The sequence below is a fragment of the Coregonus clupeaformis genome, chromosome 18, assembly GCF_020615455.1.
Source record: "Coregonus clupeaformis isolate EN_2021a chromosome 18, ASM2061545v1, whole genome shotgun sequence".
NCBI classification, from domain to species: domain Eukaryota; kingdom Metazoa; phylum Chordata; class Actinopteri; order Salmoniformes; family Salmonidae; genus Coregonus; species Coregonus clupeaformis.
Window position 1 is genome coordinate 33,013,230 of NC_059209.1, and position 26,012 is coordinate 33,039,241.

Sequence of the window (26,012 nt, forward strand, 5' to 3'; positions counted from 1 at the left end):
AAAAAGTTTAGGAACCACTGCCCTTGAGGGTGGAGTTGAGGCTTTTGTAGGCCTTCATTGCAAAACCAATGTGTTTTAATCAGTTATTTGGTGACGTGAATATATTTAGTATAGTTTTATCTATAAAGGATAACTTTTTTAATGTTTCATTATTTTTATTGTTATGAAATTTACTGAGCAGGATGGTCCTCCCCAGTGGTGTAAAAATACTTTAAAGTACTGCTTAAGTAGTTTTTGTTGGGTATCTGCACTTTGCTATTTATATTTTTGACAACTTTTACTTCACTACATTCCTAAAGAAAATAATGTATTTTTTACTACATACATTTTCCCTGACACCCAAAAATACTAGTTACATTTTCAATCCTTAGCAGGACAGGAAGACGGTCCAATTCACGCACATATCAACAGAACATCCCTGGTCATCCCTACTGCCTCTGATCTGGCGGACTCACTAAACACACATGCTTTGTTTGTAAATGATGTCTGAGTGTTGGAGCGTGCCCCTGGCTATCTGTAAATAAATTTTAAAAAAACAAGAAAATGGTGCCGTTTGCTTAATATAAGGAATTTTAAATGATTTATACTTGTACTTTTGATACTATATTTAAAACCAAATAGTTTTAGACTTTTACTCAAGTAGTATTTTACTGGGTGACTTTTACTTGAGTCATTTTCTTTTAAGGTATCTTTTACTCAAGTATGACAATTGAGTACTTTTTTTTTCTCCCCCACCACTGGTCCTCCCCTTCCTCCTCTGAGGAGCCTCCACTGCCTGGAAGTATTTGAAAGCTGTGTGTGTCAGTTTCTCACGCCGCCTTCAAAGCCCTCTGGACTCCCAGACTGACTGAACCAGGACAGACAAAAGACCCTGCTACAGAGCCAGCTTGCCCCCCCAGCCCCCCTGTCGCTGCCCCAGCCAGGCCTGCTCTTTCTGAAACCAAACAGCTTCTGCCAGCCGACGTGTGTACTTTCATCACCGCTTGCCAAAGGAAACGTTTTAAACCCACCCTGAACCCCAGCTAGCTAGAAAGAGTAAGCTATTTAAAGGTTCTGGTTGGTTCGGGAAATGAGGTACAATTATGGAATTGGGTCTGTTTTTTGGTGGTAAGGTTAGGATTTTTGTTTGGTTAAGGTTTTGTTTGATTAGGGTTTTGTTTGGTTAAGGTTTTGTTTGATTAGGGTTTTGTTTGGTTAAGGTTTTGTTTGGTTAGGGTTTTGTTTGGTTAGGGTTTTGTTTGGTTAGGGTTTTGTTTGGTTAAGGTTTTGTTTGATTAGGGTTTTGTTTGATTAGGGTTTTGTTTGGTTAGGGTTTTGTTTGGTTAAGGTTTTGTTTGGTTAAGGTTTTGTTTGGTTAGGGTTTTGTTTGGTTAGGGTTTTGTTTGGTTAGGGTTTTGTTTGGTTAAGGTTTTGTTTGGTTAGGGTTTTGTTTGGTTAAGGTTTTGTGTGATTAGCGTTAGGACCTGTGTGACTCAGTTGGTAGAGCATGGCACTTGCAACGCCAGGATAGTGGGTTCGATTCCCACGGGGGACCAGTACGAAAATGTATGCAATCACTACTGGATAAGAGCGTCTGCTAAATGACTAAAATTGAAATGTAAAATGGTTAGGGTTGAGGGTTACTGAGGAGGGATAGCACTTTATATTTGATTCCTGGACATTTTGAATGGGCTTGGATGTTTTGAAAGAAAATAATTTTAATAAGCAAAAGTCAAAGGATCCTCTTCATAGACATAATATAAAGTTTGGTTTCTGCTCAGGTTAGGTTGCTATTTATTTGGCCTGTGTCCGAAGGGTAAGGTAAGCCACCAGTTTGAAATCTGTAATCCTTGGGTAAGCTCCATGAAGCTCCATTATGAGCCTAATACCACGGTCCAGTGGGTATCAGGGAACTAGGTAGTACTGTGGTCTCTGTTTCAGACTGTATTCTTCCAGTGGGTATCAGGGAACTAGGTAGTACTGTGGTCTCTGTTTCAGACTGTATTCTTCCAGTGGGTATCAGGGAACTAGGTAGTACTGTGGTCTCTGTTTCAGACTGTATTCTTCCAGTGGGTATCAGGGAACTAGCTAGTACTGTGGTCTCTGTTTCAGACTGTATTCTTCCAGTGGGTATCAGGGAACTAGGTAGTACTGTGGTCTCTGTTTCAGACTGTATTCTTAAACTTTGCCCACTAAACACGACCGTGGTCTGAGACAGCTCTCTAGGCTGGAGGGTATCAGTGAAGCGGGCCTGTTAGTTCTAACCAGGGTGCTGTTCTTTTAGAGGACACAAACGTTCTGCTACTGAAAAGGAAAACAAGTGTTTCTTATTGGACGAGTTCAGTTAGTACCTCCCTGTTTTTTGTTCCGTTTCAGACCGTTATCTTCAGTTTGATGCTTAATGAACACGACCGTGGCCTGTGAGCGAGATCTCCCTACAGTTCCACTGACAGTGGCAGTGACTCAGTACCTGAACGCCAGCTATATATTTATGTGACATTGAGTAGTGGGCGTGGCCAACCAGATGCTTTCCTCTTGGTCGCCCATACAAAATGTTGCAGTTTTAAAGCTAATTTCCTGCAATCCTACACCTTATGCTGTGTTCTTATGCTGTCTCAGTGACTCAAACATTATAACAAAATCAACAATGCCATGACGTCGTTTGGAATTTTACATTGTCTATTTTTTATTTTAGTGATTTGTTAGTTATCAAAGATGATCTTATTAAAAAATAAATGGCTCCTTTATCTTTTCTACAAACTTTATATATCTGGTTATAGTTGTTTGAATTTACACTGAAAATGTTTTACCATCCCACATTTTTTTTCTTCTAAACAATTTTATTTATTTATTGTTTTTTAAATTATATTTTTGGGAGTGCGACTGCGATTTAGCAGTGGGGGAAACGTGTGTGTAACGATGTTGTCCCTGTGTCCCCCGGTCAGGTCGCATAAAGAAGGAGCACGCTGCCCTGTCCCGTATCTCAGACGAGTCGTTAGATCAGATCCCTGAAGAAGAGGAGGAGCTTCCCGTGTTGAAGGAGCTACCGGGCGCCAAGGGGACGGACGACGCCGTGCTGCCGTTAACCGGTGGTACCGGGGGAGAGTCACGGAGAGGAGGAGAGTCCACCGGAGAGCTCAACAGCCTGGCCAATGGAGGCACCGTCCTGCCCAACGGACGGGTCTACGGTCAGTTGGCCCCGCTGAGCTAAACGCCTAGGCATTAACTGCCGGGGAGCTAATACAAGTCTTCAGGTTTCAGATGTACGGTCAGTATAGAGACAGGAGGAGCTTCACGTTTCAGATGTACGTCGGTATAGAGACAGGAGAGGCTGAGCCACTGGGTTTTCACCCATGTCATTTGGGGGTCCATCACAATCTTAGCTACTCATCACACAAGAGTACTTTACCACCAAACCACCTCTGATTTTAGACCAGAGCAGTTCTGTAAAGCTCATTCCTCCTGCTACCCAGGCCAGACCCACTCCATGACCTCTGCTAAACCTAGATTTTATAGTGAAGTAGATTTACTATAGTGTGGTAGATTTAATATAGTGTGGTAGATTTACTATAGTGTGGTAGATTTACTATAGTGTGGTAGATTTAATATAGTGTGGTAGATTTACTATAGTGTGGTAGATTTAATATAGTGTGGTAGATTTAATATAGTGTGGTAGATTTACTATAGTGTGGTAGATTTACTATAGTGTGGTAGATTTAATATAGTGTGGTAGATTTAATATAGTGTGGTAGATTTAATATAGTGTGGTAGATTTAATATAGTGTGGTAGATTTAATATAGTGTGGTAGATTTAATATAGTGTGGTAGATTTACTATAGTGTGGTAGATTTAATATAGTGTGGTAGATTTAATATAGTGTGGTAGATTTAATATAGTGTGGTAGATTTAATATAGTGTGGTAGTATTTAATATAGTGTGGTAGATTTACTATAGTGTGGTAGATTTACTATAGTGTGGTAGATTTAATATAGTGTGGTAGATTTACTATAGTGTGGTAGATTTACTATAGTGTGGTAGATTTAATATAGTGTGGTAGATTTACTATAGTGTGGTAGATTTACTATAGTGTGGTAGATTTAATATAGTGTGGTAGATTTACTATAGTGTGGTAGATTTAATATAGTGTGGTAGATTTACTATAGTGTGGTAGATTTACTATAGTGTGGTAGATTTAATATAGTATGGTAGATTTACTATAGTGTGGTAGATTTAATATAGTGTGGTAGATTTAATATAGTGTGGTAGATTTACTATAGTGTGGTAGATTTAATATAGTGTGGTAGATTTAATATAGTGTGGTAGATTTACTATAGTGTGGTAGATTTAATATAGTGTGGTAGATTTAATATAGTGTGGTAGATTTAATATAGTGTGGTAGATTTAATATAGTGTGGTAGATTTACTATAGTGTGGTAGATTTAATATAGTGTGGTAGATTTAATATAGTGTGGTAGATTTAATATAGTGTGGTAGATTTAATATAGTATGGTAGTATTTCTTATTTATTCCTCTGCTCCCCAGACCAGACCTCCATACATATAGTATAATAGTATTAGTTTAGTATGTCTATGATACATTTACTGTAATATAGTATTAGTTAGTGTTGTAAAACTCACCCCCCTCCTCTCCTCCTCAGGGCGGACCCACTCCATGACCAACGGCACCCTGTCCATGTCCAAGTCCCCACTGTCCAATGGCAGCTTCACCTTCGGCGGGGAACACATGCGCAGCGACGGCCAGGTGTACCACACGGTCCACAAGGACTCCGGTCTCTACAAAGACCTGCTCCACAAGATCCACCTGGGACGGATGGAGGACGACCGCTCCGCCCCCACGCCAGACAACAACTACCGTCTGCTGCGCCGCAACAACAGCTACACCTGCTACACGGCTGCCATCTGTGGCATGCCGGTCCAGCCGCTGCTCCGCTCCGAGTCCCGGGAGGCCCGAGAGGACAGCGAGAAGCTGGTGGGTGAGGGGGAGAGGTCGGGGAGCGTGTCCTACACCAAGAAGAGGGTCCGTTACGATAGCTACTCGTCGTACTGTAACGCCGTGGCGGAGGCCGAGATCGAGGCGGAGGAGGGCGGCGTGGAGATGAAGCTGGCGTCTGACCTGGGGGGGGGCGAGGAGGCAGCGGCGCCAGGGGCTCCCGTCCCGCTGGATGACTCGGCGGAAGAGGACGAGGGGGAGAAGGACAAGCCGACCGTCTACCTGCTCTTCCACTTCCTGCAGATCCTCACCGCGTGCTTCGGATCCTTCGCTCACGGAGGCAACGACGTCAGGTGGGTGCCTTCCCCTGCTCCCTGTCTGACTAGGGATTAGACATTTAGGAAACTTTCTGAAAATTCACAGGTTTTTTTCCAGAATTTGTTTCTCCACAGTTGGATTGCTGTTGTTGGAATTTTGAGTTTCCTGAATTTTGCAACTCTACAGCTGACAAGACGACCTCTCAACATTAACACAATTTAAGATTTTATGTTATTCACACATGTACAACCTTTACCAGCCCAACATTTGCCTTATAATCCATCAAACTAGTCTCAAACAGAAAGGAAACTACCTGAAAGTGATTTCGCTCTCCCACTGCAGTAACTACCATTCATCATAACACAACTACCATGTCATATGTTATCCACAAAACTAGAAGTTATAGTGAGTTATTCATAAAATCTAATCAAATCAAATTGTGTTGGTCGCACACACATAATTAGTAGATGTTATTGCGGGTGTAGCGAAATGCTTGTGTTCCTAGCTCCAACAGTGCAGTTATATCTAATAATACACACAAATCTAAAAGTAAAAGAATGGAATTAAGAAATCTAGAAATATTAGGATGAGCAATGTCGGATTCTGGAGTATTAATATATACACTACAAGACCAAAAGTACGTGGACACCTACTCGTCGAATGTCAAATTCCAAATCATGGGCATTAATATGGAGGTGGTCCCCCCTTTGCTGCTATAACAGCCTCCACTCTTCTGGGAAGGCTTTCCACTAGATGTTGGAACATTGCTGCGGGGACTTGCTTCCATTCAGCCACAAGAGCATTAGTGAGGTCGGGCACTGATGTTGGGCGATTAGGCCTGGCTCGCTCGCAGTCGGTGTTCCAATTCAACCCAAAGGTGTTCGATGGGGTTGAGGTCAGGGCTCTGTGCAGGCCAGTCAAGTTCTTCCATTCCGATCTCGACAAACCATTCCTGTATGGACCTCGCTTTGTGCACGGGGGCATTGTCATGCTGAAACACGAAAGGGCCTTCCCCAAACTGTTGCCACAATGTTGGAAGCACAGAATCATCTAAAATGTCATTGTATGCTGTAGCATTAAGATTTTCCTTCACTGGAACTAAGGGGCCTAGCTCGAACCTTAAAAAACAGCACCAGACCATTATTCCTCCTCCACCAAACTTTACAGTTGGCACTATTCATTGGGGCAGGTAGCGTTCTCCTGGCATCCGCCAAATCCAAATTCGTCCGTCGGACTGCCAGATGGTGAAGCGTGATTCTTCACTCCAGAGAACGCGTTTTCACTGCTCCAGAGTCCAATGGCGGCGAGCTTTACACCACTCCAGCCGACGCTTGGCACTCGGTAGTGAGTGTTGCAACCGAGGACAGATGATTTTTACGCGCTTCAGCACTCAGCAGTGTGGCCTACGACGTCGCGGCTGAGCCAATGTTGACGTTTCCACTTCACAATAACAGCACTTACAGTTGACCGGGGGGCAGCTCTTGCAGGGCAGAAATTTGACAAACTGACTTGTTGGAAAGGTGGCATCCTATGACGGTGCCACGTTGAAAGTCACTGAGCTCTTCAGTAAGGCCATTCTACTGCCAATGTTTGTCTATGGAGATTGCATGACTGTGTGCTCAATTGTATAGATTGTTATAGCGTTATTCTAAAATTGATTAAATTGTATTTTTTCCTCATCAATACCTCAATGACGAAGCAAAAACAGGTTTTTAGACTTTCGCTAATTTATAAAAAAAAAAAAAAAACGGAAATATCACATTTACATAAGTATTCAGACCCTTTACTCAATACTTGTTTAAGCACCTTTGGCAGCGATTACAGCCTCGGGTCTTCTTGGGTATGATGTTACAAGCTTGGCACACCTGTATTTGGGGATTTTCTCCCATTCTTCTCTGCAGATCCTCCCAAGCTCTGTCAGGCTATTTTCAGGTCTCTCCAGAGATGTTCGATCGGGTTCAAGTCCGGGCTCTGGCTGGGCCACTCAAGGACATTCAGAGACTTGTCCCGAAGCCACTCCTGCATGTCTTGGCTGTGTGCTTAGGGTCATTGTCCTGTTGGAAGGTGAACCTTCGCCCCAGTCTGAGGTCCTGAGCGCTCTGGAGCAGGTTTTCATCAAGGATCTCTCTGTACTTTGCTCAGTTCATCTTTCCCTCGATCCTGACCAGTCTCCCAGTCCCTGCCGCTGAAAAACATCCCCACAGCATGATGCTGCCACCACCATGCTTCACCGTAGAGATGGTGCTAGGTTTCCTCCAGACGTGACGCTTGTCATTCAGGCCAAAGAGTTCAATCTTGGTTTCATCAGACCAGAGAATCTTGTTTCTCATGGTCTGAGAGTCTTTAGGTGCCTTTTGGCAAACTCCATGCGGGCTGTTATGTGCCTTTTACTGAGGAGTGGCTTCCGTCTGGTCACTTTACCATAAAGGCCTGATTGGTGGAGTGCTGCAGAGATGGTTGTCCTTCTGGAAGGTTCTCCCATCTCCACAGAGGAACTCTAGAGCTTTGTCAGAGTGACCATTGGGTTCTTGGTCACCTCCCTGACACATGGGATGCTGACCTTCTAGGCGGAGTTGCAAAGAAAAAGCCATATCTCAGACTGCCCATCTTAATCTTTTATTTTTATTGGCCAGTCTGAGATATGGCTTTTTCTTTGCAACTCTGCCTAGAAGGTCAGCATCCCGGAGTCGCCTCTTCACTGTTGACGTTGAGGCTGGTGTTTTGCGGGTACTATTTAATGAAGCTGCCAGTTGAGGACCTGTGAGGCGTCTGTTTCTCAAACTCGACACTAATGTATTTGTCCTCTTGCTCAGTTGTGCACCGGGGCCTCCTACTCCTCTTTCTATTCTGGTTAGAGCCAGTTTGCGCTGTTCTGTGAAGGGAGTAGTACACAGCGTTGTACGAGATCTTCAGTTTCTTGGCAATTAATCGCATGGAATAGCCTTCATTTCTCAGAACAAGAATAGACTGACGAGTTTCAGAAGAAAGTTATTTGTTTCTGGCCATTTTGAGCCTGTAATCGAACCCACAATTGCTGATGCTCCAGATACTCAACTAGTCTCAAGAAGGCCCGTTTTATTGCTTCTTTAATCAGCACAACAGTTTTCAGCTGTGCTAACATAATTGCAAAAAAGCTGATCTACCCCCTATAAAAAAATAAATAACATAATTGCAAAAGGGTTTTCTAATGATCAATTAGCCTTTTAAAATGATAAACTTGGATTAGCAAACACAACGTGCCGTTGGAACACAGGGCTGATGGTTGCTGATAATGGGCATCTGTACAACTATGTAGATATTCCATAAAAAAACAGCAATTTCCAACTACAATAGCCATTTACAACATTAACAATGTCTACACTGTATTTCTGATCAATTTTATGTTATTTTAATGGGCAAAAAAGTTGCTTTTCTTTCGAAAACAAGGACATTTCTAAGTGACCCCAAACATTTTAACGGTAGTGTGTGTGTGTGTGTGTGTGTGTGTGTGTATATATATAGATATATAGATATATAGATATATATACACAGTGGGGAGAACAAGTATTTGATACACTGCCGATTTTGCAGGTTTTTCTACTTACAAAGCATGTAGAGGTCTGTAATTTTTATCATAGGTACACTTCAACTGTGAGAGATGGAATCTAAAACAAAAATCCAGAAAATCACATTGTATGATTTGTAAGTAATTAATTTGGATTTTATTGCATGATTTAAGTATTTGATCACCTACCAACCAGTAAGAATTCCGGCTCTCACAGACCTGTTAGTTTTTCTTTAAGAAGCCCTCCTGTTCTCCACTCATTACCTGTATTAACTGCACCTGTTTGAACCTGTCTCTCTCTCTCTCTGCTCCTCCAGGTATGATCCTTGTTTGTTTGTTCCTTTGTAGGTGTACTTAGTTTCCACTCAGTCATGTTCACACACACACAGATTCATGCACCTTACCTACACCCTACATTATGACATTTCCACACCTCATTCCTTTTTCTTTGTTTAAAGTTAATCGTTTTTGGTTTACAATAAAGAACCTTTTGATTGGCCTATACCTGTTGTTCATGTCCCCTCATTTTTGCCACAGGCTATAAGCCGGCCTGTGACCATTTTTGTTCAGTGTAGTTCAGTTGCCCTTCTTGGGAACAGGAACAATGGTGGACATTCAACTAGTATTCAACATGTTATTTACACAACTACCCATCCCCGCAGTAACGCCATCGGCCCGTTGGTGGCGCTGTGGATGATCTATGAACAAGGCGGGGTGATGCAGGACGCTGCAACCCCTATCTGGCTGCTGTTCTACGGGGGCGTGGGAATCTGCTGCGGCCTGTGGGTGTGGGGGCGCCGGGTGATCCAGACTATGGGCAAGGACCTCACTCCCATCACCCCCTCCAGGTGAGAGAGAGGAGGGAGGGCTGCATGTGACTGGGGAGTTGGGGAGGATGGGTAGATGGGAGGATGGGGAGGTGGTAGGATTGGGAGGGTGGTAGGATGGGCAGGTAGTAGGTGGGAGGATGGGAGGGGGGAGGTGGTAGGATGGGGAGGTGGGAGGATGGGTTGGTGGTAGGATGGGCAGGTGGTAGGATGGGAGGGTGGTAGGTGGTAGGATTGGTAGGGGGAGGTGGTAGGATGGGGAGGATGGGTTGGTGGTAGGATGGGCAGGTGGTAGGTGGTAGGATGGGGAGGTGGTAGGATGGGGAGGGTGGTAGGATGGGCAGGTGGTAGGATTGGAGGGTGGTAGGATGGGCAGGTGGTAGGATGGGCAGGTGGTAGGATGGGGAGGTGGTAGGATGGGAGGGTGGTAGGATGTACACACATACATTACGTACAGGTAACTGCCAAAATAATGTAAATTGAATGCAGGTGCTTCCACACAGGTGTGGTTCCTGAGGTAATTATGCAATGCCTAGGGTCATGTATGGGCGGCAGGTAGCTTAGTGGGTAAGAGCGTTGTGCCAGTAACCGAAAGGTCGCTGGTTCTAATCTCCGAGCCGACTAGGTGAAAAATCTGTCGACGTGCCCTTGAGCAAGGCACTTAACCCTAATTGCTCCTGTAAGTCGCTCTGGATAAGAGCGTCTGCTAAATGACTAAAATGTAAATGTAAATGTATAAAAATGCCCAGTTCCCGTTATTTTGGCTAGAAGAGATTTCAGTAGTGCTGAGTGATTAGTGCTGTTTGAGGTCGGTTCAGTTTCGGTTCGATTATAAAAAAAATGATCACGGTATAGATTTTGGTTTAGATTATGTGGGTTGAATGCTGTAACATAGAATACAACCATTAATAAAAGTCCCGTGATGGTAGTGACTGTCCATTACTGCTTATCACTTATTAACCATCAGTTATTCACATTACTTTACTTTAATAAAATCGTTTCAGTTGTTGTGTAAATTACATTTGTTTTATCTGATGACTTTATTATTTCATTCCAAGTCATCATCTCATCTCTATAGAGCTGCTGTCTGACTAAATCACTATTTTAGTAGTTCTTTAAATTAAATAAGGCAGACTTTTATGACTGCTGAATACCAACTATCAATCACTTAGATCATGTATTTTCAGGTAGAGGTACCTTGCTAAGCAACAGCTGCTCTCTATATCCCCTCACGATTGCTCATTCTTCTGTCTCTTCCATAGCAGGCATCAAAGAAACACAGACAAGTAGATGCGCAATGGATTATGGGCATTGTGGTTAATTACCACGTTTTATGTCCTAAACTGTATGTAGAATATTGGCCTGTTGGAAACTACAACTCCCAACTACATCGTTCAAACTGGATGTGATTTATCTCTAGAGAAACTGGGATGTGCACATTGAGCTCACAGAAGAAGAAAAAAAGAACTAAATGGATTTCAAATAATTGAACAGATGTCAGTCAATTCGTTTTTTTTAAAACCAAAAAAATAACTGCAATTTCAGTTAATCGTTCAGCACTAGAACTCAGTGACTTTGAAAGAGGGGGTTTAACGGGTGTGTGTTAGTCTCAGTCACCAGATCTCAACCCAATTCAACACTAATGGGAGATTCTGGAGCGGCGCCTGAGACAGCGTCTTCCATCAACAAAACACCAAATGATGGAATTTCTGGTGGAAGAATGTTGTCGCATCCCTCCAATAGAGTTCCAGACGCTTCTAGAATCTATGCCAAGGAGCATGGAAGCTGTTCTGGCTGGTGGTGGCCTAACGCCCTGTTAAGACACTTTATGTTGGTGTTTCCTTTTCTTGGCAGTTACCTGTATGTAGCCTATACGAAATCCCAGACATGTAAATGCATACACAGACTTGCATAGTGGACACGAAGTCCCAGATTGATATAGGGTGGAATGAACAAACAAACTCATAGGCTTCCACTTCATACACTTTACTGTCTGTCTGCTGTCTGCCTGCCTGCTGTCTGTCTGTCTGCCTGCCTGCTGTCTGCCTGCCTGACTGCTGTCTGTCTGCTGTCTGTCTGCCGTCTGTCTGCCGTCTGTCTGCCGTCTGTCTGCCTGCCTGCTGTCTGCCTGCCTGCTGTCTGCTGTCTGCCTGCCTGCTGTCTGTCTGTCTGTCGTCTGTCTGTCTGTCTGTCTGTCTGTCTGTCTGTCTGTCTGTCTGCCTGCCTGCCTGCCTGCCTGCCTGCTGTCTGCTTGCCTGCTGTCTGTCTGCCTGTCTGCCTGCTGCCTGTCTGCCTGCTGTCTGTCTGCCTGTCCGTCTGTCTGCCTGCTGTCTGTCTGCCTGCTGTCTGTCTGCCTGTCCGCTTGATGAGTCTGCATGAACCCTTTCTCTTCTGAACTGAACCACTCAAACAACACTACCGAACCGCTAGAACCTTCTCTGCTCTATAGTCCTGATCCTCACTAGAACCCCTCTACTCTAGAACCCACTCCTCAATCCTTCTCTGCTCTATAGTCCTGATCCTCACTAGAACCCCTCTACTCTAGAACCCTCTAGATCAGGGATGGGCAACGGAACCCGTCATTAGAGACCGCAGTGGCTCGTGGGTCTGTGGACCCACATCTGTTTAATATGATAACTGATGATCAATGGGCCCCACCCTGGTTGGTAATTCGATCATGCTTACTACAAGTTTAGATAGCTGGCCGCTAGACTAATTTACCAATCTGAAACATTTTAGCTGACATGGACTAATTGAGTGACTGCTGATGCACAACATTTCTAAATTGCACCTTGTATATTCTATTATTATTGGAATTGGACTGCAGGCTTACAAAAGGGGGCGGTTGCCCATCCCTGCTCTAGATCCTCAATAGAACCCTACTGAGGGATTGATCCTAGTTCTGCTTCTTAGAACCCTATTCACCTCACTAGAACCCTGTTTCTTAGAACCCTATTCACCTCACTAGAACCCTGTTTATTAGAACCCTACCCACCTCACTAGAACCCTTCCCACCTCACTAGAACCCTGCTTCTTAGAACCATATTCACCTCACTAGAACCCTGCTTCTTAGAACCCTACCCACCTCACTAGAACCCTGCTTTTTAGAACCCTACCCACCTCACTAGAACCCTGCTTCTTAGAACCCTTCCCAACTCACTAGAACCCTGCTTCTTAGAACCCTACCCACCTCACTAGAACCCTGCTTCGTAGAACCCTACCCACCTCACTAGAACCCTGCTTTTTAGAACCCTACCCACCTCACTAGAACCCTGCTTCGTAGAACCCTACCCACCTCACTAGAACCCTGCTTCGTAGAACCCTACCCACCTCACTAGAACCCTGCTTCTTAGAACCCTACCCAACTCACTAGAACCCTGCTTCTTAGAACCCTACCCAACTCACTAGAACCCTGCTTCTTAGAACCCTACCCAACTCACTAGAACCCTGCTTCTTAGAACCCTACCCACCTCACTAGAACCCTGCTTCTTAGAACCCTACCCACCTCACTAGAACCCTGCTTCTTAGAACCCTACCCACCTCACTAGAACCCTGCTTCTTAGAACCCTACCCATCTCACTAGAACCCTGCTTCTTAGAACCCTACCCACCTCACTAGAACCTGCTCCAGGATTCTCTGTAGTCGACAGTAAACAAGTGTGTGTCTATTCCTTGTCAACCCAGCAACATGAAGCAGCAGAGCAGGGCTCATGTTAACCTTACTGTGACCCACAGACAGACAGACACATGGCTCCTTAACCCACCTAGCAGAGTGGGGCCAAACTGATTTAACCCTTTGTGTTATTCCCTAAAGGAGCACAGAGCTCAGCAGCCTTAGTCCTCCATCTCTCTCGCTCTCTGTTTCTCTTCCTGTTTCGCTTGCTCCCTCGCCATCTCTGTCTCCTCTCTCTCTCTCTCTCGCTTGCTCCCTCGCCATCTCTGTCTCCCCTCTTTCCCTCGCTCTCGCTCTCTCTCGCTTGCTCCCTCGCCATCTCTGTCTCCCGTCTTTCCCTCTCTGTTTCTGTTCCTGTCTCGCTTTCTCCCTCGCCATCTCTGTCACCCCTCTCTCTCTTTCTCTCTCTGTTTCTCTTCCTGTCTCGCTTGCTCCCTTGCCATCTCTGTCTCCCCCCCCTCTCTCTCTCTCTCTCTCTCTCTCTCTCTCCTTACCCCCCCACCCCCGTCTCTCTCTCTCTCTCTGCTCTTCTCCCCACTAATTAGTAGAGTATAGAATGTGCCCTGGTCCTCGCAGATCAAACAGGATGGGGTGGCCTGGCAAGAACATCACAGAGCTGCAGGAAGTGGGCCAATGGTGTTGCATTCTGGGAAAGGGAACACCGCAGTGGGAGTCTGGCCTCTAGTCCGCAGAGGGATGCCAGCCAGACTTTCAATCTCTCTCTCCCCCTCTCTCTCTCGCTCTATCACTACCCCTCTTTCTCTCTCTCCCTCTTATCTGTCCCTTTCTTATTTCTATCTTTCTCTCTGCTTCTCTTCTCTTCACTTTATCACAGTGAGCTCATTCTCTCTCCCCCCTCTAGCCCTCTCTCTCTCCCCCCTCTAGCCCTCTCTCTCTCTCCCCCCTCTAGCCCTCTCTCTCTCTCCCCCCTCTAGCCCTCTCTCTCTCTCTCCCCCCTCTAGCCCTCTCTCTCTCTCCCCCCTCTCGCCCTCTCTCTCTCTCCCCCTCTAGCCCTCTCTCTCTCTCTCCCCCTCTAGCCCTCTCTCTCCCCTCTAGCCCTCTCTCTCTCTCCCCCCCCTAGCCCTTCTCTCTCTCTCCCCCTCTAGCCCTCTCTCTCTCTCTCCCCCCTCTAGCCCTCTCTCTCCCCTCTAGCCCTCTCTCTCTCTCCCCCCTCTAGCCCTCTCTCTCTCTCTCCCCCTCTAGCCCTCTCTCTCTCTCCCCCTCTAGCCCTCTCTCTCTCTCTAGCCCTCTCTCTCTCTCTCCCCCTCTAGCCCTCTCTCTCTTCCCTCTAGCCCTCTCTCTCTCTCCCCCTCTAGCCTCTCTCTCTCTCTCCCCTCTAGCCCTCTCTCTCTCTCTCTCCCCTCTAGCCCTCTCTCTCTCTCTCTCTCCCCTCTAGCCCTCTCTCTCTCTCCCCCCTCTAGCCCTCTCTCTCTCTCCCCCTCTAGCCCTCTCTCTCTCTCCCCTCTAGCCCTCTCTCTCTCTCCCCCCTCTAGCCATCTCTCTCTCTCCCCCCTCTAGCCATCTCTCTCTCTCTCCCCCATCTGGCCCTCTCTCTCTCTCCCCCCTCTAGCCCTCGCTCTCTCTCCCCCCTCTAGCCATCTCTCTCTCTCTCCCCCCTCTAGCCATCTCGCTCTCTCTCCCCCCTCTAGCCATCTCGCTCTCTCTCCCCCCTCTAGCCCCTCTCTCTCTCTCCCCCTCTAGCCATCTCTCTCTCTCCCCTCTAGCCATCTCTCTCTCTCTCCCCCATCTGGCCCTCTCTCTCTCTCTCCCCCATCTAGCCCTCGCTCTCTCTCCCCCCTCTAGCCATCTCGCTCTCTCTCCCCCCTCTAGCCATCTCGCTCTCTCTCCCCCCTCTAGCCCCCTCTCTCTCTCTCCCCCCTCTAGCCATCTCTCTCTCTCCCCTCTAGCCATCTCTCTCTCTCTCCCCCATCTGGCCCTCTCTCTCTCTCTCCCCCATCTAGCCCTCGCTCTCTCTCCCCCCTCTAGCCATCTCGCTCTCTCTCCCCCCTCTAGCTATCTATCTGTCTCTCTCTGTCTCTGTCTCGCTCCCTGCCTCTCTTGCTCTATATTGAACCTTTATTTCACTAGGCAAGTCAGTTAAGAACACATTCTCTTTCACAAAGACTGCCTGTTCTCTCTTGCCCTCTTGTTTTATTTGTTCCCCCTCTCCTCCCCTGTTCTCACACCCGTCTCCTCCGTCAGCCGCCAGCCTGTCTGCTGGGGATAAAGGACAATTAGCTGTGGTTCTCCAACTCTCTAAAGACTCTCCTTCCTCCAGTGGCCATCACCATGCATCTTCCTGTCTCCTCACTGTGTGTGTGTGTGTGTGTGTGTGTGTGTGTGTGTGTGTGTGTGTGTGTGTGTGGTGTGTGCGTGCTTTGATGTGTGTGTTTTGTGCTCCTTTGTAGCTCAGTTGGTAGAGCATAGCACTTATAACTCCAGGATAGTGGCTTCCATTCCCGGGACCTAATGTCTGTTTAATTAACGTGTGTGAAATTTGTTTGAGCAGTGATTCAATCGTTTCAAATAAGCAGTGAATCAGTCGTTTTGAAATAAGCAGTGAATCAGTCGTTTTGAAATAAGCAGTGAATCAGTCGTTTTGAAATAAGCAGTGAATCAGTCGTTTTGAAATAAGCAGTGAATCAGTCGTTTTGAAATAAGCAGTGAATCAGTCGTTTTGAAATAAGCAGTGATTCAGTGGTTTGAGCCACTGACGTGTCCTGTGTATGTTGCATGTAGACGTGTTCTGTGTATGTTGCATGTAGACGTGTCCTGTGTATGTTGCATGTAGACGTGTCCTGTGTATGTCGCATGTAGACGTGTCCTGTGTATGTTGCATGTAGACGTGTCCTGTGTATGTCGCATGTAGACGTGTCCTGTGTATGTCGCATGTAGACGTGTCCTGTGTATGTTGCATGTAGACGTGTCCTGTGTATGTTGCATGTAGACGTGTCCTGTGTATGTTGCATGTAGACGTGTCCTGTGTATGTTGCATGTAGACGTGTCCTGTGTATGTTGCATGTAGACGTGTCCTGTGTATGTTGCATGTAGACGTGTCCTGTGTATGTCGCATGTAGACGTGTCCTGTGTATGTCGCATGTAGACGTGTCCTGTGTATGTCGCATGTAGACGTGTCCTGTGTATGTCGCATGTAGACGTGTCCTGTGTATGTCGCATGTAGACGTGTTCTGTGTATGTTGCATGTAGACGTGTCCTGTGTATGTTGCATGTAGACGTGTCCTGTGTATGTCGCATGTAGACGTGTCCTGTGTATGTTGCATGTAGACGTGTCCTGTGTATGTCGCATGTAGACGTGTCCTGTGTATGTCGCATGTAGACGTGTCCTGTGTATGTCGCATGTAGACGTGTCCTGTGTATGTTGCATGTAGATGTGTCCTGTGTATGTCGCATGTAGACGTGTCCTGTGTATGTTGCATGTAGACGTGTCCTGTGTATGTTGCATGTAGACGTGTCCTGTGTATGTTGCATGTAGACGTGTCCTGTGTATGTTGCATGTAGACGTGTCCTGTGTATGTTGCATGTAGACGTGTCCTGTGTATGTTGCATGTAGACGTGTCCTGTGTATGTCGCATGTAGACGTGTCCTGTGTATGTCGCATGTAGACGTGTCCTGTGTATGTCGCATGTAGACGTGTCCTGTGTATGTCGCATGTAGACGTGTCCTGTGTATGTTGCATGTAGACGTGTCCTGTGTATGTTGCATGTAGACGTGTCCTGTGTATGTTGCATGTAGACGTGTCCTGTGTATGTTGCATGTAGACGTGTCCTGTGTATGTAGACGTGTCCTGTGTATGTCGCATGTAGACGTGTCCTGTGTATGTTGCATGTAGACGTGTCCTGTGTATGTTGCATGTCTCCGTGAAGTGGAAGTTCTAAACGGAAGACTCTTTTAAAAGGTTATATTATGTTACTGTTGGTGCTGAACGATTTAGTGCTTTTTGAGGTTGTTTCGGTTCGGTTCTTTAAAAAATCATCACAGTTTTCTATTTGGGTTTTGAATTTTATTGTTATTTACATTAAATGCGTTATGAAATATAGCTTTTTAATGGAAATTCCAAAGTCAAAATAGTGAACATTCAATTGCCATCACATTGAAAATATTCCTTTGTCTCTGTCAGGTCCACAGTGGGTAGACATCAATAGAAAACATTTTAGAAAATTACAATTAAATAATATTTAAGTCGTGTATATTACTTAGTTTTTATTTCATGACTTTATTCATGTTAATTCCTTAATGTCATCATCTCATCTCTGCTCAGGCAGTATCAGCCAGCCAGCAAGATCATCTAGGTTATCTCTGTGCTCCCCGTACTGTCCTGTCTTTAGTCATCCTATTTACCTAGGCTAGCCTGCCTAAGTACGCTGCAGAGCTGTCTGACGAAATCATTGTACTAGTTCATTAAAGTAGATAAGGCATACTTTCACCAACTGTCTGTCCCTCTCATCGTTGTGTAGATTCATCTCTCCATCTCTCATGCGGTCTGTGTGTATCTAACCTAATGTAGCAGGCGTAAAAGTGTATCCATCCAGAGATCTGTATATAATGAGGAGATGCTCATGTCTCCGTCCTAACAATGGGAGTCGTTGTCCCAAAGGCAGGAAGACAGGCGACAAACTTAGGTCAAAAAATCAACCCATAGAAACGCATTGGGCTAATTTTGGAAAGATTTTGGCGAGAGTGAAAGCTCTCACTTCGCCTCTTCCTCTCAGATCCCTCTCCATCCGAGACTGAAAAACTGGCGCAATGGATTATGGGATTGTAGTTAATTACCAAGTTTCTGAGCTAAACTAGGTTGAATATTTGCTTAATGAAAACTACAACTCCCTTCAGTCCAGCGTCCCACGTAGTTCTTGACTTGATTTCTGTTGTGAATTATTTGATTTCTCTCTAGAGAAACGGCACGTTGGGCTCACAAAAAATTTTACTAAATGAAATTTAAGTAATGGAACCGACGGTCAGTTAGTTGTTTAATAACCAAAGAAAGGCCGAAATGTCAGTTAATCGCTCAGCACTAGTTACTGTGTGAGAGTATGTGACTTATTTTTTTACATTTACATTTTAGTCATTTAGCAGACGCTCTTATCCAGAGCGACTAACAGTTAGTGAATACATTTTTTTAATATTTCTTTTTTCTTTTTTTCTTATGTGAAGGCCTGTGTGTGTGTCTGACTGTGTGTGTGTGTGTGAGAGAGAATGTGTGTGTGTGTGAGAGAGACCGAGAGAGGGAGGGAGATATTACTTATGTGAAGGCCTGTGTGTGTGAGTGCCTGTGAAGGCCTGTGTGTTTGATTATGTAGAAAGGCAGGTCACTGACAGTTAAGGATGTCTCTCTACCCCCCTTCCCCCTCCCCCTCCTCCTCTTCACAGTGGATTCACTATAGAGCTGGCTTCAGCTCTCACTGTTGTGTTGGCTTCCAATATCGGAATCCCTGTCAGTACCACACACTGCAAGGTATGAGTGAGTCTGGTGGACCGGCCTCCCAGCCACACCCCACCCTTACACTCACATGGCATGGTATGATGTGTGTTTGTGCCAACAGGTGGTGCTGTTTGCTGCAAGCCTCCCAAGGCTGGGCTGCTTCTCCCCAACTCCTCCTTTACTGGTCTCACTTCTCTTCTCTGTGTTTTTGTACCCCTCCATCTCTTTCTTTTTCTCTCTGTCTGTCTCTCTCTGTCTGTCTGTCTCTCTCTCTCTCTCTCTCTCTCTCTCTCTCTCTCTCTCTCTCTCTCTCTCTCTCTCTCTCTCTCTCTCTCTCTCTCTCTCTCTCTCTCTCTCTCTCTCTCTCTCTCTCTCTCTCTCTCTCTCTGTCTCTCTCTCTCTCTGTCTCTCTCTCTCTCTCTCTCTCTCTCTCTCTCTCTCTCTCTCTCTCTCTCTCTCTCTCTCTCTCTCTCTCTCTCTCTCTCTCTCTCTCTCTCTCTCTGTCTCTCTCTCTCTCTCTGTCTCTCTCTCTCTCTGTCTCTCTCTCTCTGTCTCTCTCTCTCTCTCTCTGTCTCTCTCTCTCTCTCTCTCTGTCTCTCTCTCTGTCTGTCTGTCTCTCTCTCTCTCTCTCTCTCTCTCTCTCTCTCTCTCTGTCTCTCTCTCTCTCTCTGTCTCTCTCTCTCTCTGTCTCTCTCTCTCTCTCTCTCCTCTCTCTCGCTCTCTGTCTCTCCTCTCTCTCTCTCTCTCTCCATCTCTTCACAGTGGCTTTTGCATTGAAGTAATGAGTGCTCTGTCAGTGCTTGTTGCTTCTAATGTGGGCATCCCAATAAGCTCCACCCACTGCAAGGTATTGGCGTGCTGGTTGGTTAGTGAAGCCGTGTAGCTCCTCCCATCAGCTTCACTAGACTGAATCTGAGCCAATCACAACTCTTGAGTTGCAGCTTTGACCCCTTGTGCACTTTTCCTCCGGCGGTGATTGGTTAAGGTCTGAGGGCTCCAATGAGATGACTTAATTCTTACCATCACACACAACACATAGCAGAAGTAGTGAATATCCATCCATCCATCCATCTATGCAATAGTTAGCGGAGTTCACTTAGGTATGCATCTAGCCTGCCTGATATTGACATGTTTTAAATGTCATGCCCAAATCATCCCAAGGTCTCTGAAAAAGGACTGTGTAGCTCAATGGGATCATGTAAGTAATAGCGTTACCTAATGCAACATTTTAGTGAAATCGTAGTTCCTGAATGACTGAAACGCACCAGGCTAGCCTCAGGCAGACCAATCATAACACCACTCCCTCATTTGATTAGCCACTCCAGTCTCGTGTTATTCAGTGGTGACTCGGGACGAGTCCCAAATGGCACCCTATCCCATATATAGTGCACTACTTTTGACCAGGGTCCATAAGGCTCTATGTAGGGAATAGGGTGCCATTTTGAATGCATTCTCAGTTATGCTGTCCATTCATGACGCATTGAGGAAAGAATGTAGCTGCACACTCTAGCCAGCAGATCCGACCCACTTCCTGACAGCTACACTAGGGTCAAACAGACTTCCTGACAGCTACACTAGGGTCAAACAGACTTCCTGACAGCTACACTAGGGTCAAGCAGACTTCCTGACAGCTACACTAGGGTCAAGCAGACTTCCTGACAGCTACACTAGGGTCAAACAGACTTCCTGACAGCTGCACTAGGGTCAAACAGACTTCCTGACAGCTACACTAGGGTCAAACAGACTTCCTGACAGCTACACTAGGGTCAAGCAGACTTCCTGACAGCTACACTAGGGTCAAACAGACTTCCTGACAGCTGCACTAGGGTCAAACAGACTTCCTGACAGCTACACTAGGGTCAAACAGACTTCCTGACAGCTACACTAGGGTCAAGCAGACTTCCTGACAGCTACACTAGGGTCAAGCAGACTTCCTGACAGCTGCACTAGGGTCAAACAGACTTCCTGACAGCTACACTAGGGTCAAACAGACTTCCTGACAGCTGCACTAGGGTCAAACAGACTTCCTGACAGCTACACTAGGGTCAAACAGACTTCCTGACAGCTGCACTAGGGTCAAACAGACTTCCTTTGTAGATGAAGACATTGCAGCGTTGGTGCGAGATATAGCTTGGGGGGGAAAACTTACGTCAATCCAGCAATGAGAAATTCATTGTACTCCGAATTGCCCCATTATCCCAACTGTTACTAGTGCAGCTGTAAGCAAGCGGGTTGGATCTGCTGGGTACTGCACGCTCTAGAACTCGGACTCAACAGCTTCATTGAAGCGACGTTTCAGCAACGGGTTTGGTCAAGTCCGGGTTTTCTTTTTTAGGTACATTTGTCATCAGCTGGGGGAAAATGCTCAAGAAACAAAACTGTCTTTTTCAATTGATTTGAAAATGCTAAATTCACTAAAATCAACCTGATGCTAAACCATTTCTCTTGATTTCTCACCTCCTCACCTCCCTAGGTAGCAGTAGGCTTACCTCTCTTTTAACACGCTAATAGCTAGCTCTGTGTCTGTCGTATGATTTCAGATTGTGATGTCTCCATATTGTCTCTCTGGTGATGGATTGATTGATTTTAATTGGTCAGTGGTCTTAACAGAGGTTGCTCTGGTCTAAACTCAAGATCGGGGTCATATTCATTAGGGCACACCGTAGCAAAACATTTTGCAACGGAAATGGAAAACTAGCTTTTCTTATTGCACAAAATCCAATAAGTATGAGTCAGTTTTCTTCTGTTCGGATCCTAATGACTACGACCCCGGTGTCACCAAGGTGGCCTCTATCAAGTCCTCTGTAGTGTGTGTGTGTGTGTGTGTGTGTGTGAGTACAGGGTGAGTACAGTGGTGGGGGGTCCATTCAGTTTGAACCCAGTTCAATAACGAGAAATTCCATACTCCGTTATTAAACTAATATATCTCTGAGATGACGCCCTAACCCTGGTTGGTGTGTAAAAAAAACTGGTGTGACGACGATGTGCAGTGATTGGTCCGCTGCTCTTCCAGTCAGCGTCCATACAATGGCCGCGTTCCAGACCGACTACATTGCAGTCGCCTGCCAGATCTCAACAACCTGGACAGGTGTTTAACGTATCAGCTAACCACATCATATTCTATAGCCATCCAATGCCTGACGGTGCAGTTGATGACATGGCACGCAACCATTGGTTAATGCGCGCAGTGCGGCTGCAATGTAGTCTGGCTGGAACGCGTCCATTCTCACAACGTTGAGTTAGCTAGGTTCCCTTCTAGGTTGCTCAGGGCCCACACAGATCGTTTCTCTGGCTGCTGTTACACAGGTAGCCCAATTCGGATATCTTTTCACTAATTGCGTCTTTCTACCTATCAGATCAGTTCTTTTTTTTTCAATAATTGGGCAAAGGATTGGAATTGGGCTGTGAAACATGGGCAGTCCCTCCTGACCCAGTCCGTATTTAGACTGCTGCCCTCTGCATCTCTCACACACACAACCGATTTAGACTCCCGCTCTCTGCATCACAGGGCTGCTAGCTCGGGTTACACTGGCCGTATAAGAGCAGTCCACTCTGCTCTCAGTACCGCCCCAGAGAGGGCCAAACACACACACACACACACACACCCTGTTCCTTCCTTCCTCCACACCACACCCTGTTCCTTCCTTCCTCCACACCACACCCTGTCCCTTCCTTCCTCCACACCACACCCTGTTCCTTCCTTCCTCCACACCACACCCTGTCCCTTCCTTCCTCCACACCACACCCTGTTCCTTCCTTCCTCCACACCACACCCTGTTCCTTCCTTCCTCCACACCACACCCTGTCCCTTCCTTCCTCCACACCACACAGAGCATGCTTGGATGTGTCACTGCACATGTAAATCACATGATCCAGCACATTCATTCCACTGGGATGGTTGTGTTGTGAGTACAGACTACAAGTTGTTCTATTGTTAGTTTGATCATGAAGTATTTGATGTAAATATGTGAGATGAGATATGTGCTGTTGTGGAAGCCTGAACGTTGTAGAAGTATGCACTGAAGGAAAAATGCTCAATCACACACATTCAGACATTTATTGATTTGGGTGGATTCTATTTGGGTGGATTCTATTTGGGTGGATTCTATTTGGGTGGATTCTATTTGGGTGGATTCTATTTGGGTGGATTCTATTTGGGTGGATTCTATTTGGGTGGATTCTATTTGGGTGGATTCTATTTGGGTGGATTCTATTTGGGTGGATTCTATTTGGGTGGAAACTAAAACTGCTAATTTCAGTCTTCAACGGACTGATATGAAGAAAGCTACTAATAGTGTTGAAATCAACTGTCACTACTAACCTAGGAGATTTAGCGTCAGTGGTGTGTCACCAACCAACCCTGGTCCTTTTAGGCTCACAGCAGGCTTTTGTTCTATCCCTGCACTAACTAACCCACCTGACTCTCAGGTCATGTCTTGAGCTGTTAGTTGTTCAAGCCTGCACAGCCTTCTCCTGGACCAGGTTTGGCGGACCAGGACCACTGGCTGAACTCATATAAATGGATATAAATTTAACCCATTCTGTGCTGCGGTTAATTTTGTTCTCTCCCCCCCCCCCCATCTCTGCGTCTCCATGGTGACCAGGTGGGCTCCGTGGTAGCGGTTGGCTGGATCCGCTCCAAGAAGGCGGTTGATTGGCGGTTGTTCCGTAACATCTTCCTGGCGTGGTTTGTCACAGTGCCGGTGGCGGGGCTGTTCAGCGCCGCGGTCATGGCCCTGTTCGTCTACGGCATCCTCCCTTACGTCTGAGGAAGAGAGGAGAGAGGGAGAAAAGAAGAGAGGAGAGAGGAAGGTGGAGAGGAGAGAGGGAGAGGGGAAGGTGGAGAGGAGAGGGGGAGAGAGGGGAAGGTAAAGAGGGGTAAAGAAAGAGGAGATGCACAGAATGGGGCTAGAGGTACAGAATGGGGCTAGTAGGAGAAAAGAGAGGGATGGATGGATAGAGGTGTTGAATGGATGGAGTGGTCTAGAGGAGAGAAGAGGAGGAGAGAAGAGGGTTAGATCACATGCTAATGGGTTCTAGTCCTGAAGAGGGTTAGATCACATGCTGCGTGGGTTCTAGTCCTGAAGAGGGTTAGATCACATGCTGCGTGGGTTCTAGTCCTGAACAGGGTTAGATCACATGCTGCGTGGGTTCTAGTCCTGAACAGGGTTAGATCACATGCTGCGTGGGTTCTAGTCCTGAAGAGGGTTAGATCACATGCTGCGTGGGTTCTAGTCCTGAAGAGGGTTAGATCACATGCTGCGTGGGTTCTAGTCCTGAAGAGGGTTAGATCACATGCTGCGTGGGTTCTAGTCCTGAACAGGGTTAGATCACATGCTGCCTGGGTTCTAGTCCTGAACAGGGTTAGATCACATGCTACCTGGGTTCTGGTCCTGAACAGGGTTAGATCACATGCTGCGTGGGTTCTAGTCCTGAACAGGGTTAGATCACATGCTGCGTGGGTTCTAGTCCTGAACAGGGTTAGATCACATGCTGCCTGGGTTCTGGTCCTGAACAGGGTTAGATCACATGCTGCCTGGGTTCTGGTCCTGAACAGGGTTAGATCACATGCTGCGTGGGTTCTAGTCCTGAAGAGGGTTAGATCACATACTGCCTGGGTTCTGGTCCAGAGACTCATTGACTTCTATGCTGAAGGAATCTTTTTATTTTAATTATTTTGCATAAAAAACTAATGTGTTCAATCTTATAAAACAACCTGCTGTACAGACGCATATTACAGACATATTACAGACATGTTAGGGACAGACCTGTTAGGGACAGACAGACCTGTTAGGGACAGACCTGTTACAGGACAGACAGACCTGTTACAGGACAGACAGACCTGTTAGGGACAGACCTGTTACAGGACAGACCTGTTACAGGACAGACAGACCTGTTAGGGACAGACCTGTTACAGGACAGACCTGTTACAGGACAGACATGTTAGGGACAGACAGACCTGTTACAGGACAGACAGACCTGTTACAGGACAGACCTGTTAGGGACAGACCTGTTACAGGACAGACAGACCTGTTACAGGACAGACCTGTTAGGGACAGACCTGTTACAGGACAGACAGACCTGTTACAGGACAGACCTGTTAGGGACAGACCTGTTACAGGACAGACAGACCTGTTACAGGACAGACCTGTTAGGGACAGACCTGTTACAGGACAGACAGACCTGTTACAGGACAGACCTGTTAGGGACAGACCTGTTACAGGACAGACAGACCTGTTACAGGACAGACCTGTTAGGGACAGACCTGTTACAGGACAGACAGACCTGTTAGGGACAGACCTGTTACAGGACAGACAGACCTGTTAGGGACAGACCTGTTACAGGACAGACCTGTTACAGGACAGACAGACCTGTTAGGGACAGACCTGTTAGGGACAGACCTGTTACAGGACAGACCTGTTACAGGACAGACAGACCTGTTAGGGACAGACCTGTTACAGGACAGACCTGTTAGGGACAGACCTGTTACAGGACAGACCTGTTACAGGACAGACATAAGTTAAGACACTAGGACTGTAGTGTTATACAGGCACTAATATGAAAAGACAAAATGCAGTCAACACAATGTTTTGGTCGTCACTAGTTGCCACAGTCATATATATATATAGATAGATAGATATAAGATATAATTCTATATTTCATTGCGTTAATAGCGGCTGCCTGCACTAGGAGACAGCGGCGTAGTCGTTGCAGTAGCTATCCTTAATTGCCCAAAAGAAAAATTGTACATATTGTAATATTGGATTATTTGAGTGCAATTAGTTGTACTGCAGCTTTGCTTTAAAACAAAAGATGTGTGTTGTTCAGTCAAACCACTCTGACCCTTCATAGCCTACCATTACCGCCCTTACAGGCTAGACAGGAAGGAAGTTACTGCCCTTACATACTAGACAGGAAGGAAGTTACTGCCCTTACATACTAGACAGGAAGGAAGGTCGGAACAGATGGGGTCTTATTGCCACAGCGACCATATAACCATCCCAGGGTGGCGGGATATATATATATATATATATATATATATATATATATATTTTATTTTTATTTTATTAGGATCCCCACTAGCTGTTGCTGAAGCAGCAGCTACTCTTCCTGGGGTCCACATGAAACATGAAACATGACATAATACAGAACATTCATAGACAAGGACAGTTGTTACCATAGAAACCAGTTACCAGAAGATGGCCCAATTTTAACTGCGTTCTGTATGTTTTAAAGATGGATACCCTATTTTAAAGATGGATACCCTATTTTAAAGATGGAT

The 26,012-nt window shown here is 46.0% G+C and overlaps 1 protein-coding gene across 4 annotated transcripts in view; it reads left to right on the forward strand.

Annotated features, from left to right (window-relative positions):
• LOC121530702 (sodium-dependent phosphate transporter 2-like) overlaps positions 1-25,788 on the forward strand; it is a 103,361-nt gene extending 77,573 nt beyond the window's left edge. For 3 of the 4 annotated variants that reach the window (XM_045226845.1, XM_041835862.2, XM_045226846.1), the window contains 5 exons: positions 2,925-3,167; positions 4,637-5,282; positions 9,454-9,639; positions 18,679-18,763; positions 23,335-25,788. In XM_045226845.1, the coding sequence (XP_045082780.1) occupies positions 2,925-3,167; positions 4,637-5,282; positions 9,454-9,639; positions 18,679-18,763; positions 23,335-23,499 (1,325 nt within the window). In that variant the 3' untranslated portion in view covers positions 23,500-25,788. Of the gene's footprint in view, positions 1-2,924; positions 3,168-4,636; positions 5,283-9,453; positions 9,640-18,678; positions 18,764-19,492; positions 19,578-23,334 lie in introns of all 4 variants that reach the window. The other variant, XM_045226847.1, reaches the window with a different exon arrangement.
• Positions 25,789-26,012: the final 224 nt, after the last annotated feature.